The 21408-nt window shown below is 36.2% G+C and overlaps 1 protein-coding gene and 1 pseudogene across 1 annotated transcript in view; one reads left to right on the top strand and one right to left on the bottom strand.

The window, feature by feature from the left end:
- ARNT2 (aryl hydrocarbon receptor nuclear translocator 2) overlaps positions 1-21408 on the bottom strand; it is a 258400-nt gene that overhangs the window by 83351 nt on the left and 153641 nt on the right. Inside the window, exons 7-8 of the mRNA XM_044660152.1 lie at positions 14329-14394; positions 14077-14162 (exon numbers count right to left, since the gene is read on the bottom strand). Of these exons, the coding sequence (XP_044516087.1) occupies positions 14077-14162; positions 14329-14394 (152 nt within the window). The remainder of the gene's footprint in view (positions 1-14076; positions 14163-14328; positions 14395-21408) is intronic.
- LOC123238112 lies at positions 20126-21065 on the top strand (annotated as a pseudogene).

Genomic DNA, 21408 nt, shown 5'->3' with positions numbered 1-21408 from the left:
ACATAATGATGACAATCAAAAAAGAACAACAACACTTTAAATAATGCTGGTAAGCTTTAATGACCAAGCCTGGGTCAAAGGAAAGAGATGAGAAGGTACCTCTATCCCTTTTTTCGCAGAAGTGGAGGACTATAAATTTGCTTTATAAATTTGATTAAATTTGCTAAATTATTTTCCCTTGTTCTTATTTTCTAAATTATAAAAGATGGTTCTCTGGGAAGAGGAGTAGGAAGGAAAATATTGGGGAAGGAAGGTGATATTAAAACCAAAATTATCAATAACAATTATAATTTTAAAAATTATCTTCTTAAATGAAATCCTTTAGTTTTACAAAAGATTAGGAGATCTCAAGAATGACATGGAAAACTTATCAAACCAAGGAAAAATTTCCACTTTATAAATATGCAACCAATTATGGTTGACTTCATCCAAACTACAAATTATTGAGAATCAACATAAGGAACATTAAGGATATGAATTTTCAGATGAATAAATGATGACAAATCACAGAGTTATGAGTCAAGTGGGACACCACTAATTGAAAATCATACATCATAATCATACAGCATACTTTGGTGATTCTGTTCTCTAAGATGAATATAGATCAACTTATGGTAAGGTTAGAAAGAGGCAAGGACTATAACCCACAATTTTCAAGATGGAGAAACCAAGGGATAAGCCATTTAAGAACAGTGACTCGCTCCACATTAAATCAGTGGCCAAGTCCAAGATGAATTTTCATTTCTTGACTTCATCAGAATTTAACAGTAATAGTCCACATCATCTATGTGACTTTCTATGAGCCTCACTTATTCTTACCAGTGATAAAGGAGAAGATATGACTGTACTCTACTGTTATATAGCCTAAGTATTACATCAGAATGAGGGAAACATTTTTATTTTTCCAAATTTAAAATTCTACTTGTAAAATTGTTGGAATTCTACTTATACATAGCCTTTTAACAAATCCAACATAATACTCCATTCAATTCAAATAATTAGACATTTATTAAACAACTATTGGATATGAATCAACATATGATTAAGAAAAAAAGAACAAAAATCTCTTAAACCCCTCTCCAAACAAACAAACAAACAAACAAACAAAGAGAAAAAAACCCTTACTGGGGTCTGGGAAAGAAATAAAATTTAGAGGAGGCTGTCACTGCCTTCATGGAGATTATATTCTCAAAGAGATTGGGTAGGTAATGCACACAAATACCTATAATAATAAGTGATGAGTTCGTACATTCATTCCAATGCTATATTACTTGTAAGCTCTTGACAATTTTAATGAGTGATTCTAAGGGGAAATTATCACTTTGTATTTAATTCAGTCTAGTCTACTGACACTCTTACCATTTTATGCATAACTACTCCAGACCTACTCTTGACCTGAGCCCATAAAGCCCAATGTGCCAGATTAAATGGCTAGGCTGGAGGTCACCAGGCAACAAAAGTGCAAGGCAGGAAGTAAAAACCAGTCTATGAATTTGGTAATTTGGGGTAGAACCCTTGTAGTATCTTCAGTAACAATAACGGCTGGAGTAGAAGGGATAACAGTGAGAGCCTGGCAGAGTAGGAATCTAGAGAGCTTGAAAGCATGTATTGCTCCAGCAAAAGGCTAGGAACAGCTGCAGATTTTAATTCAGAACAATTTGGGCCTTTCTGCTCAGCACTACCCTGTCTGCCAAGCTCATTTGGATTTTAAAAGCCTTCACTATTTTCCAGCTGAAGTTTCTTCCACTTTCCTTTACTCTTGATAACCTGTCATGTCAAGGCGTTGTGTCTGGCCACAGGGTACTGGACTTGGGAGTCAGAAGGTCGGGTTTCAAATCAGACTATAACTTGTTCGCTGTAAGACTTTATCACCTCTTGCAGCCTCAACTACCTCATTTATGAAGGGGTTGGGCTGGACGATGTCTAAAGCAAATTCCTTTTCCAGCTCTAGGATTCTATGATATTATATTTCTATGGTTCATTTCACCCCTTCAATTCTATGATCCAAGGTCACAGTTGCCATAATGCAGAGTCCTTTTTAATAGCATAAACATAAAACAAAAGGCTATAGGCTTCATACGAGAAGAATCCAACCATCGTCTTATAGTCTTGAGTTTATATAAATGTGTTGAATATAGAAAACTATCTCAATGAGATTTTTAAAAGGAAAGAAAAAAACAATTACAAAGTTCTCAAGAATGACAGTGCTTTTAATGATAGGCTAACAGCAGGATTATGTTTTGCCTAGTAAAAGTGGAACTGTGTCAAAGTAATAATTCCAGAATCATGCCAAAACCCCAAAATAACATAACTACTTTGGCATGTTGTGGTTAAGTAGTTACTGAAAGTCCAGTGTGGAAGGTTCAAGACTAAAAACAAAACTATTGCAGTCTTTAAAACTGAGATAAAGATGGGAGCTTCAAGTGACTCTGAAAACCCTTAGTGACCTGGATTGTCTCACTGTGCACTATGACAATGAAGCCAGCACTAGGGGGTATTTTTCTCTCAATTGCCTGATTTTGGCTTTATTTTGGTACTTGCGACACTGCTAAAATGTTGATCCACTATAGTTAACCAAATGTTTTCCATAGATTTTTATGTGATGAACCAGAAAAACATCACATGAACCTTTTCCTGGAAAAGGATCCTTTTATTTCCCAAATTAATGGACTTTGGGATTTCTTTTGTCTAACTCCTTCATTTTACAGATTAAGAAACTGTTTTTCTAATAATGAGTGTCTACAAAATCCTAGGTAGAGTTGTGGCTGTGAGATGAAGGAACTAATATTATGATATATTTGGGGGATTGTATAGGCGTGGGATGAGGGAATTAGCATCTATATATATTTTGAAGTTTCTTATGATTTAAAACATGCCCTAGGAAATGAGAAACACAGGTTCTTATGGCTGGTTTATGACAGACTAAACAAATGGAAGACTGGACAATGGTTTACCAAGGACAAGTAAACCTACTTTTTTCATTTTTTCCCCCCAAAATGTTTTTTATGAGAAATATATGTAATATGGCAAGGCATATGAAAATAGAAGTAATATAGAAAGTTATTACACAATAAAAACACCACCTGGTAAGTATCAGAACTATCTTACATTTCTTTTTTTTTTAATATGGCATCAACAGGGACCAAAAAGATTAGTGCTATTACTAAGTTCTTTGGGAATGAGAGGAAACAAGTTTTCAACTTTCCAATATGACTAAGTAGTTGTATAACGCAGAGAGGGTACTAAATTTGGAATCAGAGAACTTGAGTCAAAGACTATCTCTGTCAGATAATAATAGTCACACTAACTCTGAGAGTAAGTGTTGAGAAAAGGATAAAGGGTTGGTATTGGAGCCAAGAAGACCTGAATTCAAGTTTTGCCTCTGACTTATACTGGCTAAGGATCTCTAGACATCACTTAACTCTGTCTCAGTGCTTTAGGAAACTCTCTAAGATTATATATTGGATAGCAGAATGGTTTACTGAATAGTGTTCTGGAACCCAGAAAACTCAAGAGTCTCAGGCATTTTCCAGCTGTGTTAATTTGGGGAAGTCAAATAATCTCTCTGGGTTTCAGTTTCCTAAGATGAGAGAGTTGACTTAATAACCTTCAAGGCCCTTTCCTACTCCAGACCTATATATATAATACAGTGATGTCTGTGACCTTGGACAAAAAGTTTAACATCCTAGAGTCTCAGTTTTTTAATCTGTAAAAAGAGAGAGTTAGACAAGAGAAGCCCCAAGGTCGAAACTACCTTTAAATCTATGACTTTATGGATATTACTACTGATAATTTTTCAAAACAGTTAGGCTTAACACTTCTGAATGTGGTCAACAATTATGCCTTCATTTCATGAAATTTATAATAATACCATTTTCTTCTATATTGACAAGAAGCTACAATACCAAGGAGCTTAAATCAATGAAAAGAAAGAAAAACTTAGTTATTTGCCAAGAGCCTCATCCCTCTCCCCCTCCAAAGATGTATTTTCTGTACCCAGTATGATCTGGGAGAGGAGAAACTGACAGAAGAATGGTATCCATTCAAAGGGAAGTTAATTAGGGTAGACAAAATGAAGGTAAAAAGGTACCCAAAAGGAGAGAAGGGAATGGAGATGTCTATTTTATGAGGTTAAAACAGGGAGATTCTAAGTAAGCTGGCCAGTTAGACAAGCAGAGGAAACCTGCCACCCAAAAATAAGTTGTTAGAAACATAATTTTATTTTATTTTTTAAAATATTTTCCATGATTACATGATTCTTATTGTTCCCCTCTTCCCTCTTTCCTTTCCCCTTCTGGAGCTGACAAGCTATTTCACTGGATTATATAAATATATATTATCACTCAAATTCTATTTCCATATTACTCAAGTCTGTTAGAAATAGAAAGGTTATTGTTGTTCAGATCTTTCAGTCATGTCTCCATTTGGGGTTTTCTTGGCAGAGATACTAGAGTGGTTTTCCATTTCCTTCTCCAGCTCATTTTGCAGATGATGAAACTGAGGCAAACAGGGTTACGTGATTTGCCAAGATCATGCAATTAGTGAGTGTCTGAGGTCATATTTGAACTCAGGAAGATGAGTCTTCCTGAGTCCAGGCCAGGTCCATTGCACCACCTTGCTGTCTCCTGTAGCATACCAGAGCTGAGTTACTTTGGATGACATAAATGTCATCCAAAGCAATACTAATTTCTAAAAAATGGTTCCATTCAGGTTCCTATATGAGTAGTAGATTTTGGAAGATGTGAGTTCTTTCTTCCTTTGCAATAATACCTGATGAGAACAATCCTTTCATCTTCTGAGGAAAAATTTCAAAGCCAACAACTTTGATCACTGACATTTAAATTTTACTACAGTCAGCTGAATAAAAGTTCTGCTAACTTGGCCTCCTTCTGATTAAAACAGCCAGGCCAGAGCAACACTTCTGTTTTTTTCAAGAATTCTAGGGAAGCAGGTTTTCTCTACAGTTCTATAGCTCTACAACTCTACAGCTAATTCTGTCAATCTATAACAATGATGGATGGGTTGAAGGAACTGGGAATATATAGCTTGGAAGGATAATAATTATTGATAGAAGACGCCAACCATCTAAACCAGGGGTCGGCAACGTATGGCTCTCGAGCCATATCTGGCTCTTTTGAGGGCCAGATATGGCTCTTTCTGCAGGAGCCATAAAGTCAATTTTTTTCAGGCGCTGTTACAGGAGCGCGCACTGTGAACACTGTATGGCTCTCACGAAATCACATTTTAAAAAATGTGGCGTTTATGGCTCTCACGGCCAAAAAGGTTGCCAACCCCTGATCAAAACAAATATCATATGGCATAAAAGGGAAACTAGGTAACACAGTGGATAGAGTGCTGAGTCTAGAGTCAGAAAGACTCATCTTCCTGAGTTCAAATACCCTTATTAGTTGTGTGATCTTGGACAAGTCACTTAACCCCATCTGCCTCAGTTTCCTCATCTGTAAAATGAGTGGCAAGGAAATGGCAAACCACTCCACTATCTTTGCCAGAAAACCTCAAAATGGGATCACGAAGAGTCAGACATGACTGAAAAATGACAACAGCAACAATATATAGAATAAACTTTTTCAGATACTCAGTACTATCAAAAATGCAGGGGGGCAGCTGGGTAGCTCAGTGGATTGAGAGCCAGGCCTAGAGACGGGAGGTCCTAGGTTCAAATCTGGCCTCAGACACTTCCCAGCTGTGTGACCCTGGGCAAGTCACTTGACCCCCATTGCCTACCCTTACCACTCTTCCACCTATAAGTCAATACGCAGAAGTTAAGGGTTTAAAATAAAATTAAAAAAAAAATGCAATAGCTTTTCTGGAAAGATAATTGGAAAGTAAACACTGGAAAATAAAATAAAAACTTCTAGTAAATACTGGAAATATTTAAGCACAGTCTAGGAAACTTTTTTTTAAAACCCTTAACTTCTGTGTATTGGTTCCTAGGTGGAAGAGTGGTAAGGGTGGGCAATGGGGGTCAAGTGACTTGCCCAGGGTCACACAGCTGGGAAGTGTCTGAGGCCGGCTTTGAACCTAGGACCTCCCGTCTCTAGGCCTGGCTCTCAATCCACTGAGCTACCCAGCTGCCCCCTAGAAACTTCTTGTTAGAAAGGCTAGAGAGGGCATTCTTAGGTTGAAGTTAGAACAGATAGTCTGAGCAATCTTTCAATTCTGAGATTCAATGATTGTCTGACTATGGTTCTGATAGGCAGAACATAGACTTATTTAGAGAAAGGATAAGATTGTTTTGTTTTCAACTTTGTATGTTTGGCAGGGGTTGACAAACTGAGTCCTGAGAGCCAAATTTGGCCAGCTTGTTTTTGTAGTTCTTTAGGAATAGTTTTTATATTTCAAAATAAAATTTTGTTGTATTTTAAAATATTAAAATTATTCATAGCAGACTGGTTTTGCCCTCAGGACTATTGTCAACTTCTCTGCCCCCCCCACCCCAAACAGCAAAATGATTTGCACACAGTAGATATTTAATATTTACTTAACTGAATCTCATTGAATTCTACTTAGCTTAGAGACTAGTGGCTAATGGATGAAGAGTTGACCTTAAAGTAGGTTCAAGTCCTTCTTCTTGCTAAAATATATTTTTCATTTTAAAATTTTATTTAATTGATTAAGAGAATTTTTTCCATGTTACATGATTCATGTTCTTTCCTTCCCCTCTTCCCACCCTCCCCCCGCCCCCATAGCCAATGTGCAATTCCACTGGGTTTTACATGTGCCATTGATCAAGTTCAGGTCCTACTTCTCACATATTTATTAGTTATGTTCCCCTGAAAAATCATTTCGCCTCTCAATGTTCTACAGATAATTCTCTAGGATGACATAGTGCAGAAAAGGTGCAACCTGAATTGGTAGGCAGTTTCCTTGTCTGGGAATTTCCTATATCAAATGAAAGTCCTAGATCTAGTTTCTATCCCTAACCTTATCTAATTAGTCTACTCTTCATTCATTCATTCATTCATTCATTTTAAGCCTTTATCTTCTGTTTTAGAATCAGTACAGTGTATTGGTTCCAAGATAGAAAAGCAGTAAGGGCTTAGACAGTGAGAATTAAGTGACTTGCCCAGAGTCATGTACCTAGGAAGTGTCTAGGCTAATTTGAACCCAGGACCTCTGCTCTTTATGGATGGCTCTCAATCCACACTGAGCCACTTTGCTGCCAGCCCCCTTTCACTCAATCTCTTCTTCAAACTACATAAGGTGGAAAAACCATCAATTATTTGGCCTCCCTCTTCTCTGGCCCTCCACATTGTTCCTATCATGGAAATATGGCAAGCAGAAAAAATGCTTTGCATGGCTGTCTGTTTCATTGCTGGAGAGCTCTAATTGTTAGAAATGTCATGAAGAAATTGAGAGGTTAACAGATTAAATTTCCTCAATATTTAAGCCACGTGTGGTTAACATATCAAAGGATACTACCACTGGAAAATTGAAAACAAACTGGAAATACTGAACTTCAGCTTGCAGTGATACTGTAATGCCAATTAGAAGGGCCAAATGCCTATGGAATTTAATTGGGAAATGCATATTATAGTTGATTAACATTATTACAGAAAAAAATACCCAACAGAATTATGTAGTTAATATCCATAATTTAAAAAGTCATATGTTCCTTTTTATACACCGAAGGATCAGACTGTTATAAGCACGTAACACATATTCTTAATGTTTATGAAAAGACTATTTTTTCCACAATGCCGAACATACAGGGACAATGCTTCTATAACATAATATTGCAGCTCTGCATATACATTTAAACTCTGAAAGGAATGTGGTACCAGAATAAAAGAGTATTCACAAATAAACTCCTTCATCTCCTGTACTAGTTAATGTCTCAAAGAATAACAAAATCTAAGACCTGGAGTTCCTTTAACCTCTAATTTCCATCCTTCCACCCCATGATATGGTCTTTTATATTTAAGTTTTATCTACCTGCTTGGAATTTGTGTGGGATGTTGTTCTCTAAATCTAATTTCTGCCAGATTGCTTTACAGTTTTCTCAGAAATTCTTCTTAGACAGAGAGTCCTTATTCAGTAGCTGGAGATCTTGAGCTTATCAAACATTATGCTATTATATGATTGCTATTCCATGAATTCGTTTTTCTAATGTTTAACCTGTGCCAAAGAGTTTTGATGATTACTATTTTACAAGCATCGTTATAGCAATTTGAGAGAGTGATATTACTATGCCCTCTTCATTTCTACCTTCCCTGCCCATCCACCAGATTCTTTGAAATTCTTGACCTTTTGTTCCTTCAATTAATTTTGTTACAATTTTTTACATTTCTATGAGAGTCTTGATAGTTTGACTGGCATTGCACTGTCTGTAATAATTTTGGTTAAGTATAATAATTTTTTATTATGTTGGCACGGCCAAAACATGAGCTATTAATAATTCTCAAATTATCTGCTTTTATTTATTTCTTGAAAAAAATGTTTTGTAGTTGCTCAGCATATGACTTGTTGAGTAGATTACCAGATATTATTTTATATATTTGAGAGTTACTTTGAATGAGATTTCATTTTCTATCACTTTCTGCTAGGTTTTGCAATAACAGGGCTTGGGTCATGATTTAGTGAAGTAAAAGGCCCCAAGTTCATAGTAATTCTGTCCTTGGAATTACAGTTATGAAATATGAATAGCTTGTGATAATGTCCCTAATTAGAGAGCAAAAACTCTTTAACAAATAGGCTAGGAGTTTGGGATTCCTTCCCTGTACTAGGAAAGGTAATGGTCTCTTTCATGTGACTTCTAGAGTTGTCCCATTTGGCCAACATCCAGAGGCAATGGCAGATGTCATCCCACAGGACTGGTCCTTGATTCACTGAACCATCTGGCTGTCCCATTTAAATTTTTAGAGTTCTCTAAGTAAATCATATTGCTTATAAATTATATTGTTTGTAAATGGTGATAATTTTGTTTCTTTTTTAAGTTTATTCCTCTTAACCTTACTGCAAGTTACTATTTCTAAAACTAGATTAAATAATAGAGATAATGTACATCTGTGCTTGGTGCCCCCTGACATGCTTGGAAAGGCTTCTTTCTAAATGTTTCTCCATTACCAATAATTAAAATTCTTGGGTTTTTTTGGACAAACATTGTTAATCATTTTAAGAAAAGATCTATTTATTCCTGTGCTTTCAAGGATTTAAAAACAAATGAATTTTATAAATTCTCAAAAATATTTTCTGTATTTACTAATATAGATTTTAGTTTTTATTACCTTTGTTATTTATCATCTATGGGACCAATCCCACATGTCTGAAATAAATCTATATTTTTATATGTTTTTATATATTGAATAACCTTTTTATATGCTTTTTATATGTTGTTCTTTGTTAATATCTTTTCACAAAACCAGTTCTTTGTCATTTATTAGCTCAGTGATTTTCTTACTTTAAATTTTTTTATTCTCCTCTTTGATCTTCAAGATTTCCAATCTGGTATCTTCTTAGGGTTTAAAATTTGTTCTTTTTCTAGTTTTTTTAGTTGCATAACCAATTCACTAACTTGCTCTTCCTCTATTTTATTGACATAAGTATTTACCGATTCTATTTTAAAACATTTTTATACCAATATTTATTAGAGATATTGGTCTATAGTTCTCTTTTTTCTGCTTTGTCTCTCACACATTTAGGCATCAGAACCATATTCCTCTGATTAAAAAAACTTGGAAGGTGCCTTCTTTTTCTATTATTGCAATAATTTATACCATATATTGGTTATTTGTCTGAATATATGAGAACATTCATCTGATCTTGGTTTTTTGGGGGTTGGGGAGCTCAGTGTTATTTTCCTTTGGTTCTGTAGTATCATATGGCATTCTTCTTCATTGTTAGTAGGTGTTCCTTGGGGGCCTGGATTTGGCTAGAAATCTTTCAAGTCCACACCTCAGCTAGAACCCCCAGAAATCTTTTCTATATATTTCCTAACAGATTGCCAACCAGCCTATGCTTGAATATTTCCAGTGATGGAGATTCCAGTAGCTTACAGGTTAATTCATGTTACTATCCAATAGCCATATTTATTCAGAACGTTTTTTTGAATTGAGCTAGAATTTCATTCTCTATAGTTCCACATAGAGGCTCTAGTTTTTCCCTTTGGAACACATTTATTTCTTCTTTCAGTATAAATTTACTCTATCTCTCCCAAGAATAATCTTCCTTAGGCTAAACATCTCATACTATTTCAAACATTTCTCACAGGGTATGATTTTGAGTCCTCTCATCATTTGGCCTTATTTTCAAACAAAATACAATTTGAAAATGGTGGCACTCAAGAATAGGACACTGTTCTTCAAAAGTGGGTTGATCAAGGGGGCAGCTGGATAGCTCAGTGGAGTGAGAGTCAGGCCTAGAGACAGGAGGTCCTAGGTTCAAACCTGGCCTCAGCCACTTCCCAGCTGTGTGACCCTGGGCAAGTCACTTGACCCCCATTGCCCACCCTTACCAATCTTCCACCTATGAGACAATACACAGAAGTACAAGGATTAAAAAAAATGGGTTGATCAGTGCAAATTATAGTGGCACTATTTCTCTTTGTTATCTATTCTTCTAATAATGTCATTTAAGGTTACTTCAATTGTTTTAACAGCTTTATCACATTTATGGCTTGTGTTAAATGTGTATGTGAAATAACTCCCTGTCTTTTTTTTTTCACATAAAGCCAGGTTTCTCCCAACCAGCAATTAAAAACTGATTGAAAAACCTCTATTTTTTAATTTTAATTTTTCTCATTTTTATAAACTTAAATGTAAAAATATGGACAATTCAAAATACAAAAATAATACAAAATACAAAATAATAAGAAGTTGTAATTGTCTATTATGTAACTTTTTAAAAGTATATGTTCAAATACGTTAAAGGAGTTAAAACAAAACAAAATAAAAGCATTTATCCTTATATCTTGCACTTTTTAAATTCTATTTTTAAATTTCTTAATTTAAATTATTCTGTTTTAAAAATTTCATTACTTTCTGGTAAACTTCATCTTTCTGGATGTTAAAAATCATTTTGAAACTTGATTTTGTTTCCAACAAATTAGTTACCTCTCCTAGTTCAATATTATTAATAGATTTGATAAATGCAAGCTTAATAGGTTCTTACTGACATTTTTTTAAAATCCTTAACTTCTCTGTATTGGTTCCTAGGTGGAAGAGTGGTAAGGGTGGGCAATGGGGGTCAAATGACTTGCCCAGGGTCACACAGCTGGGAGAAGTGTCTGAGGCCGGCTTTGAACCCAGGACCTCCCATCTCTAGACCTGGCTCTCTCAATCCACTGAGCTACCCAGCTGCCCCACTTACTGATATTTTTGATAAAATGTTGAAGAATTCAGGGTTATCGATCTATGGCAATTTACTAAAATTTACACCTTGGGTTGATTCTAAGTGGCTAATTAACACTTTGGGGATATGTGGTTGTTGGGAATATATCCAGCAAAATAGCTTGCTTGTCTTATCCACGAAGATATTAGGAATGACTGTCAAATACTTCGATAAAAGAGTAATACACAATGTTTACAGCATTCTCCTGACCTAGTACCCTTTCAAAAAAAGGAAATAAGTCTACTTGGGCATGACAATCTTTAACAGACCATGCTTAGTTTTAGTGATTGCTGTTTTTTTTTCCTAAGGGCAAGATAATTAGAATTAAGTGACTTACCCAGGGTCACATAGCTAGGAAATGTCTAAGGCCAGATTTGAAACTAGGACCTTCCATCTCTAGGCCTGACTCTCTAACCACTGAGCTACCCTGATGCCCCTGTAGTGTTACCTGTATAATGTAAGTACAAATACATTCAGATCAAGGCATGTCAAAGCAACAAATATTTATTAAGTGTCTACAATGTGTCAGGCGCTGTGTCAGACACTGGAAATACAAAAGACAAAAACAATCTCTGCCCTCAAAACCTTGCAATCTAATGGAGAGAACATGAAAATAACCATATATAAAATAGGATATATACATAAATATATATATATATATATATATAGAGAGAGAGAGAGAGAGAGAGACAGACAGACAGACAGACAGACAAGATAGATAGACAGATAGACAAATAGATGGATAGATAGATAGATAGACAGACAGACAGATGGACAGATAGATAGACAGACAGATGGACAGATAGATAGATGGACACATAGATAGATAGATAGATAGACAGACAGATGAACAGATAGATAGGTAGATAGATAGATAGATAGATAGATAGATAGATAGACAGACAGACAGACAGAGAGATGGACAGATAGATAGATGGATACATAGATAGGTAGATGGATAGATAGATAGATAGATAGATAGATAGATAGATAGATAGATAGATAGATAGACAGATGGATAGACAGAAAGATAGATAGAAAGATAGATGGACAGAAGGACAGATAGATGATAGATAGATAGATAGATATCAGATGTATAAATTGGAAATAATCTCAGAAGGAATTAATTGGATTTTAGAAGCTGAGCAGAGTCAGACATAACGTACTTGGAAGGTACCATAAATTACCAGATATCATAAGATTTTCCTTGTGAGGCTTTGTAGCCCAGTGGAAATAGCACTGGATTTTTAGTCACCCCTGCTAGCTTTACTACCTATACTTCCAAGGGTTTCAATTTTCTTATGTGAAAAATGAAGAGGTTGGACTAGATATTCTAAAGTTTTTATACCTCTAAATGGATGCTCTTATAGCTTGGGGTTGTTTTTTTGAATACTAAAGTTAGATGGAAACTATTTTAGAAATTATAAAGTGCTTTACAAATGTTGGTTATTACTGAAATGTCTCTTGCTATTACTTCCACAATCCAATAGGAAATGTTCTGTACTGTATTTAAATCTCTTTGCAGCCTGGTCCCTCCTTTCTACATTTCTAGCTTTCTCACACAGTCTCTCCTTCTCCCCACTCTACAGTCTTACTTGCTCCTCCTACCACAGGATACTACGGCTCAACTCCATCCTTTTGCACTGGCAATCTCCATTTCTGCAATAATCTCCCATTTTACCTTTACCGACTGGCTTCCCTGGATTTTTTCAAGACAGCTTAAGGGGTTAGTCAGGTGGCTAAGTGGATGGAAAATCAGGCCTAGAGAACAGCAGTCCCAGGTTCAAATCTAGTCTCAGATACTTCCTAGCTGGGTGACCCTGGGCAAATCACTTAACTCTCATTTCCTAGCCTGTATGTATCTTTTGCCTTGAAACCAGTACAACAATACTGATTCTAAAAAATAGCTTAAATTCTTTCTTCTGCAAGAGGCCTTTCCTGATCTCTCAGTGTACTGCCCCACTTCCTTCTGAGATTACTTCCTCTCTTTCCTTTTCCCCCTCCTCCTGAGAGTCACACTTTTTATCTTGTATATATGCCCATAGTTATTTGTATGTCATCTCCCCTATTAGAATGTAAGCAAGAATGTGTTTTTGCCTTTCTTTGTATCTCCCATGGGCAGCATGGTGTCTTGCACCCATTAAGTGCTTCATAAATGCATATAGATTATCACATGCTTTCTAGAATATCCAGATTGCTTTAAGTCAAGGATTTTAATGTGGTAATCACGAACTTAAAAAATTATAATAACTTTACTTTGGTAGATTTGATTTCCTTTGTAATCCTGTATATTTTATTTTATGCATTTAAAAACATTGTCCTGAGAAGGGTCTCACCAGATGACCAAAAGGGAGAGCCCATGATACAAAAAAAGTTAAGAACCTCTGCTTTAAATGATTAATCATCAATAACAATTTCAGGAATCTAAGGACTAGAATCAAAGGCATAAGTGAATGATGTCTATAAAACAAAGGGCTAGAGAAATGCCTTAACACAAGACCAGCAATTCAGATTTTTCAGGATTTTTCAGGCCTGTCATTGTGGCTTCCTCTTCTGGTCTCAAAGAAGTTACAAATAGGGGCTCCTGTTTCACAGGTCACTGGTGAAATGATGAATTGATTTCTGAGTTAGCTCTTCAAAGGCTGTGGTTATTTCTAAATGCATATTATGTTAAATTTTAAATTCTCTTATTATTCATTTTAAAATGGGAACTCAGACTTTTCTTACCTGCTGGAGGCCAGGCTTTGATGTATCCAGTGCAATGGACTACAGCATATTGTGCCTCTCCTTCCTTAACTGGGCCTAGACCATTCCTAAAGAAAAGGCATTTGTGAAACAATTTGCATTAGGATCTCCCTATCTCCCTCCCAATTCTCAAGCCCCATCCTATGACAGTCCTAATAGAGTAAGGGATGAGAGGTCACAGAGGACTAAAAGAACTCCTATAACTTATTACAAATGAGAAACATAATGACTGACCTGTATCTTTTCCTCATGGTGGTTATCCTGTTTAGAGGAAGATGATCCAAAGGGGCATTTCCACACCTAAGAATAAATCAATCCATCAATAATTATTACCTACACAAATGCCACAAAATATCATTCACAAACTTGGTGCAAATTTTCAACCAAATAGGGCTCACTGGTACATAGAGGTAAAACAGAAATGCCCGATTAGCTAATTACTTTGGCACTATACCTCCAAACTTTTTAGCAATATAGTTTTCAATTCCTTTATTTTCGCTTATTTTCCTTAATAGTTAAAGCAATAAGCTAGCAAAAATGGTGCTAATTTTGATCCACTGAACTCTGGGGGTTTATATTTGATCTGTAATACTATTTTTTGATACTCATGTGAAAGGAAACAAGGATAGCCACCATGAAAGGATGACCAGGAAAGATGAGAAGGCCAAAGCTCTATCTACTATGCCACCTCTAAATCTGAAATTGAGGGAGCAGCTTGGATGGTTCAGTGGATTGACACTTCCTAGCTGTGTGACCTTGGGCAAGTCACTTAACCCCCATTGCTTAGTCCTTACTGCTCGTCTGCCTTGGAACCAATATATAATATTGATTCTAAGACAGAAGGTAAGGGTTTACATTTATTTATTTATTTAATAAAATTGGGCTGAAATCCTGAAGTTAAAATTCAAAACTTGGATATTGGCCCTAAAAGATATTTTACTCCAAAACAGGATTTACTATACATTAAAAAGAAATCTCCTATTTAAAACTTAGGGATAAATACAGGATTGGATTAGACTATAATTTATAACAGTTTAAAAATAGTGAATAAAGGTCCCAAATTCATGACTATTTTAAAATATTGCTCTATAAAAGCTTAAAGTCTTGCAGAAGAGTAGTTTTTAAAAAAATAACTGTTGACTTAAATTGAATTAAATTCAGTTATTTAATTAAAGGGATAGTTGGGAGACAGGGATCCTTTGGAAAATTTATAGCTCTAATCTCAATCACATCGATGAGAGAACATTAAAATACTAGAATAATTTCTGTTAAAACCAAAAATTATCTGAACCACTTGCAATCCCACTGTTCTCAACAGCCCTGAACCTCCTCACTGCAGTAAAGAAAATCTTAATAGGGAAAAAAACCCCAAACCCCTCACCTAAATTCTAAGGTTACAAAGCAGTGTGATTATGACTATCATATTAATTAAAAAGGAGACTGGACAACAGCTGGATTCAAGTAACAGGCTAAATAAAACTTTTATTTTTCCTGAAAAGAGGATACCAGAGCATGTTTACTAACAATGCTGAAGATGCTTGAGATACAGAAGTAATAGGAGAGAGGGAACAATAACAGAAAGGGTGATTCAGAGTACAAGGGTTAGTTTCATAAGGAAGCAGGAATACCTTCTTTGGGTCTAAGGAAAGAATGGGTATTATATTAAGATAAAGAAGAGGGAATAGTTTGCCCAACCTGGAGTTGGAATTTCCTGAGTTCAAATCTGGCTTATTGGCTGTGGACTCCAGGCAAGTCACTTAACCCTGTCTGCTTCAGCACTCAACTGTTAAATGAGCTGGAGAAGGAAATGGCAAACTACTCCATCACCATCTTATACCACTATTTGTTCAGCTATTTCCCCATTCAGGAGCGTTCTTTTAGTTTCCAATTCTTTGCCACCACAAAAAGAGCAGCTATAAATATTTTTGTACAAACAAGTCCTTTCCTTTTTTTTTTTTTTTTTAAATCTTTTTGCGATACAGATCTAGTAGTGGTATTACTGGATCAAAAGACATACATTCTTTTATAGTCCTTAGGACATAATTCTTTATTGCCTTCCAGAATAGTTGGATCAATTCACAACTCCACAGCAAAGCAATAGTGTCCCAATTTTGCCACATCTCTTCCAACATTTATCATTTTCCTTTACTGTCATATTGACCAATCTGATAGGTATGAGGTGATATGTCAGAGTTGTTTTAATTTACGGTGGGATTTAGAACATTTTTCCATATGATTATTGATAGCTTTGATTTCTTCATCTGAAAACTACCTATTCATTTTCTTTGACAATTTATCAATTGGGGAATGACTTGGATTCTTATAAATTTGACTTAGTTCCTTATATAACTGAGAAATGAGACCTTCATCAGAAAAATTTGTTATAAACTTTTTTCCTAATTTGTTACTTTCCTTCTAATTTTGGTTGCATTGGTTTTATTTGTACAAATCCTTTTAAATTTAATATAATCAAAATTATTCATTTTACATCTTGTAATGTTTTCTATCTCTTGTTTGATCATAAATTCTTCCCTTCTCTACAGGTCTGACAGGTAAATTATGCTATGTTCCCCTAATTTACTTATAACATTTTATATTTAAATCATATACCCATTTTGACCTTATCTTGGTATAGGATATGAGATATTGATCTAAACCTAATTTTTGTCATACTCTTTTCTAATTTCCCAGTAGTTTTTGTTAAAGAGTGAGTTCTTATCCTAAAAGCTTGGACATTTCAGTTTATCAAACAATAGATTGATGAAGTCATTTACCCCTAATCTATTTCATTGATTCATGTTTCTGTTTCTTAGCCAGATTGTTTTGATGATTACTGTTTTATACAGGTTAAGATCTGGTATCACTAGGCCACCATCTGTCACATTTTTTTTTTCATTAGTCCTCTTGACATTCTTGACCTTTTGTTCTTCTAGATGAATTTTGTTATTATTTCTCTAGTTCTAAAAAGGTCGTTTTTTGATTGTTTGATTGATATATCACTGAATAAGTAAATTAATTTAGGTAGGATTGTCATTTTTATTATATTAGCTCAGCCTACCCATGAGCAATTAATGTTTTTCCAGTTTTTTAGTTCTAACTTTATTCGTGTGAAAAGTGTTTTGCAATTATGTTCCACTCCAGGATCTCTGCCAAGAAAATCCAAATGGGGTCATAAAGAAAGTTAGACATGACTGAAAAATGACTGAACAAGAACAAAGAAGAGGTTTTACAAAGAAACTTCTACTGGAGTTTTCTGGAGTCAGTTTGCTCTGTAGTTAGAAATAAGATCATTTCATGAAAACAAAAATGAATGTGTAGAAACAAAGATGGCTTTACAGAGAGAAGGTCTGAAGAAACCACTATGTAGTCTATATACTAGGGAGTCTAAGAAGGAGGAATTAAAGGATAATTGAATGGCAGTGAAGGCCAGGTTGGTTAGCTAGTATAACTATGGAACTGACTAGGTCTGCACAGTTCTGAATTCTCTTTTTCAGTATTCTGTAGCCCAGGCACAGGAGATGAGAAAGGAGGAGAACTGAGGACTGCCACAGTAGTTTTGCTAGAAACTTAGAAAGATAAGAGAATACAAATGCTGAACAGGGTAGCAGTAGTTGTGTTAGTTGACTGTGATGTATACAGTGGGGAAGAATTATAGGATCATAAGGGGACCTTAGAAGCCATCAAATTCAGTCCCACCCCCTAATTTTTTTCTACAGTTCTTACTTTCTGTCTTAGTAACAACTCTAAGACAGAAGGGCAAGGACTAGGCAAACAGGGTTAAGTGACTTGCCCAGGGTCACACAGCCAGGAAGTGTTTGAGGTCAGATTTTGCCCAGGTCCTCCCAACCCCATGCTTATCTCTCTACCCACTGTGTGGATGGCTTTACCCCCTCATTTTGCAGAGGAGGAAAGTATGTTCTACAGTGGTTCAGTGACTTATCTAGGGTTATATAGGTGTCTGAAGTAGGATTTGAACCCAAGTTTTTCTGACTCCAAGTTCAGCTCTTTATCCACTGCCTTCATCCCTATCTTCCACAAGTACTTCTTTGCCACTTACTCCAAAATTCATGTAGGTAGGTAAATTAGGAGAGGCAGAGTAATTGCTATCTCCACAAAGTAATTGGATTCTGGGTATAGCAAACTATTAGGTAATCCCTGGAGTCCTGGATTCAGATCACTTTTAAGCCAAACAGAAGGAAACAGGTTTAGCAAATTGCTCATAAATACACTTATTGACATGTGAGCTTTGGATGCAGAGGCTTCTGGTGGTATAGTTGTTAGAGCACCTGACTTAGAATCAGCGCCACCTGCACTCAGATCCTGACTCAGACACTTCGGAGCTATGTGACTCTGGGCAAATCATTTCACATCATCTACTCTGAGGTTCCTCATCTAAGGAATGGGGATACAAAAATAGAACCTATTTCACAGGGCCATTATGAGCATAAAATAACACATGTCAAATATTCTCCATATCATAAAGTGGTTAAATAAATAATGAATATTTATTTCTTTTATCATTCCCATTCTATGAACTTCTGAAGCTTTCAGGCTCTGCAGAAAATACAAATTTCTCCAGATCTGTGCATTTTCTATTCTCTAGTAACTCATTAAATCCAACTTTGTGCTTTACCAACTTTAGTTATCTTCCCTTTCTCTAATCATGAGTGTAATTTTCATCCTAATCCTACTGTTTTCACTTCAGTAGATCAGTGGATACTTCATGAATACAAGGAGAAATACAGAGACTACTGAGAGGGACAAAAGAGGAGAGGTGAAAGCAGGGTTAAATAAAAGCTCCACAAGAGTCTGTACTCAGCCTACTGCATCTGTTGTATTAATATATGACAGGAAAAAATAAACATGTAACCTCTTCCCACATCTCTGCCAGGGAAACTCTACTCCTCCCAAGGTTCATCTATCTGTTTCTGATTCTCCCAGTCAAAACTGGTCATTCCCCTCTCTGGAATCTCTTAGACATTTGACTATACAGTCCATGCTCTTCACACATAGGATTCCATGGCTATCTATGTGCCATGTTTAGTCCTGCAAGATTGTATGCTCCTTGATGATGGAGAATGTGTCTTTGACAGCATAAGGACTAGGCTTTGGATATCTCTCTCTGTCTCCTTTGGTGATGTTCCTTTTAAGTGGTAGGAACTCGAGATAATGAATTGAACTGAATGAATGAATTGGGAGTTTGTGCTCAAAGCTAAGAATACCATTAATAGGCTCTATAAAAGTCCTATATTCTGGGGGCAGCTTGATGGCTCAGTGGATTGAGAGTCAGGCCTAGAGATGGGAGGTCCTAGTTTCAAATCTAGCCTCAGACACTTCCTAGATGTGTGACCCTGGGCAAGTCACTTAACCATCTTTGCCTAACCCTTACCACTGTTCTGCCTTGGAATGAGTACACAGTATTGATTCCAAGACGGAAGGTAAGGGTTTTATATAAAAGAAAAAAAAGTCCTATATTCTATTAGAATGAGTTGATATTCACATTAAAAGTTCACTAAAGCCATAATAATAAAATAAAATAAAATAAAATAAAATGCCTAATAATAATAAAAATAATGAAAATTCACATTATCTTAAATAGTCTTTATTGTCTAGCCTATAGAATATGGTTTGAATTGCTTATAGTTTTAGAAAATTGAAGCAGAAATGGATGATCTCAAGTACCTGCTATCAGGTATGGCATGTTAGGTACCAGTAGACATATGGATAGGCTTAGACTAGCCTCTATTGTTTTGGGAATAATTGGTCCAGTGTATTTTTCACTGCTATGGTTTGAAGGTAGGAGGTGTATGGTAATAGAAATATGTACAAATTTCATATGGAAATCAGAAGGCCCTTATATAGAATCATATAATGTTAGAGCTAGAAGGGATTTCAGAAGCCATCTGATCAAAACCCTTGATTTTATTTTAACTTATTTATTTATTTTAGTACTTAGACTCAGTAGAGCTTTTAAAATTAAAAAAAGGCTCCTGCCTCGCTGCTCTGTCTGTCCCCTTAGCCCCACCCTGCTATGGCCACCCTCAGCATCAAACCTGAAGTCTAAGTAAGCCAAGGTAGATTCGTTCTAAAAGGAGTTGTGCTCTCAGGTAGAGATCCTGCTCTGACGCTATTTCCCCAAGAAGATTTCAGACCTGGATGTCTTCTTGAAGGACCCATCTCTGAATGAGGCCAATTTCAGTCTCTTAAAGGCCCACCTCGATATCCCAGATCCTGACCCAACTAAAGAAAAAGAGAAGGAAGAGCATCGGAAGCAAGAGAAAGATAAGGATGGAAGGAAAAAAGAGGAAGATGAAGATAAAGGTCTTCCTTGTGGGCCTGTAAGCTGCAATGAGAAGACTGAGGACCTCCTGGCGAGGATGAAGCCTGAAATCAAAGATGTCAAGGGACAGCCCAACCTGGTCTCCTTGTGGTTGCAGCTTCAGGTTCCCTGAATTGAGGATGGAAACAACTTTGGAGAAACTGTTCAGGAGAAGGTATTTGAGCTGATGACTACACTCTAAACTAAGTTGCATGGCTTGCACACCCAGATCTCAAAGTACCTCTCAGAAAGGAGTAATGCAGGAGCTAAAGCAGCAAAGCAGCCTTATGTGGGTGACTACCGACAGCTGGTTCATGAACTGGATGAAGCACAGTATGGAGAGGCAAGACTGATGGTCATGGAGATCTGAAATACTTATGCTGTGTTATATGACATCATCCTGAAGAATTTTGAGAAGATCAAGGCCAGGGGAGATACAAAGGGAATGATCTACTGAAAAACAGTCTGCCTTTCCTCTCTATCACTATGAAGCATATAGCATAAGATTCCACCCTTTCATTAGGATTATTTATCTTGCCACAGTGTAGCTTCCATCTAGAACTTCCCATCTTATCCATTTCTTGCCTTCTAGGCACCAATAAATTTTGCCATACCAAAAATAAATAAATATATATATATTTTTCAGATTACAAAGTAGAGTTTCCTTCCTTCCTTCCTTCCTTCCTTCCTTCCTTCCTTCCTTCCTTCCTTNAGTTTCCTTCCTTCCTTCCTTCCTTCCTTCCTTCCTTCCTTCCTTCCTTCCTTCCTTTCCTTCCTTCTTTTTTTCTTTCTAAAAACCCTTACCTTCTGTCTTAGAATCAATACTGTGTATTGGTTCCAAGGCAGAAGAGTGATAAGGGAGAGGCAATGGGAGTTAAGTGACTTGCCCAGGGTAACATAGCTAGTATCTGAGGGCAGATTTGAACCTGGCACCTCCCATCTTTAGGCCAGGCCCTCTACTCACTGTACCACTTAGCTGCCTTTATTCTTAAGGA

Source organism: Gracilinanus agilis, chromosome 2 (assembly GCF_016433145.1).
Source record: "Gracilinanus agilis isolate LMUSP501 chromosome 2, AgileGrace, whole genome shotgun sequence".
Lineage (NCBI taxonomy): Eukaryota > Metazoa > Chordata > Mammalia > Didelphimorphia > Didelphidae > Gracilinanus > Gracilinanus agilis.
Note: the sequence above shows the minus strand (reverse complement) of the source record. Positions and strands in the feature narration are given on the sequence as shown.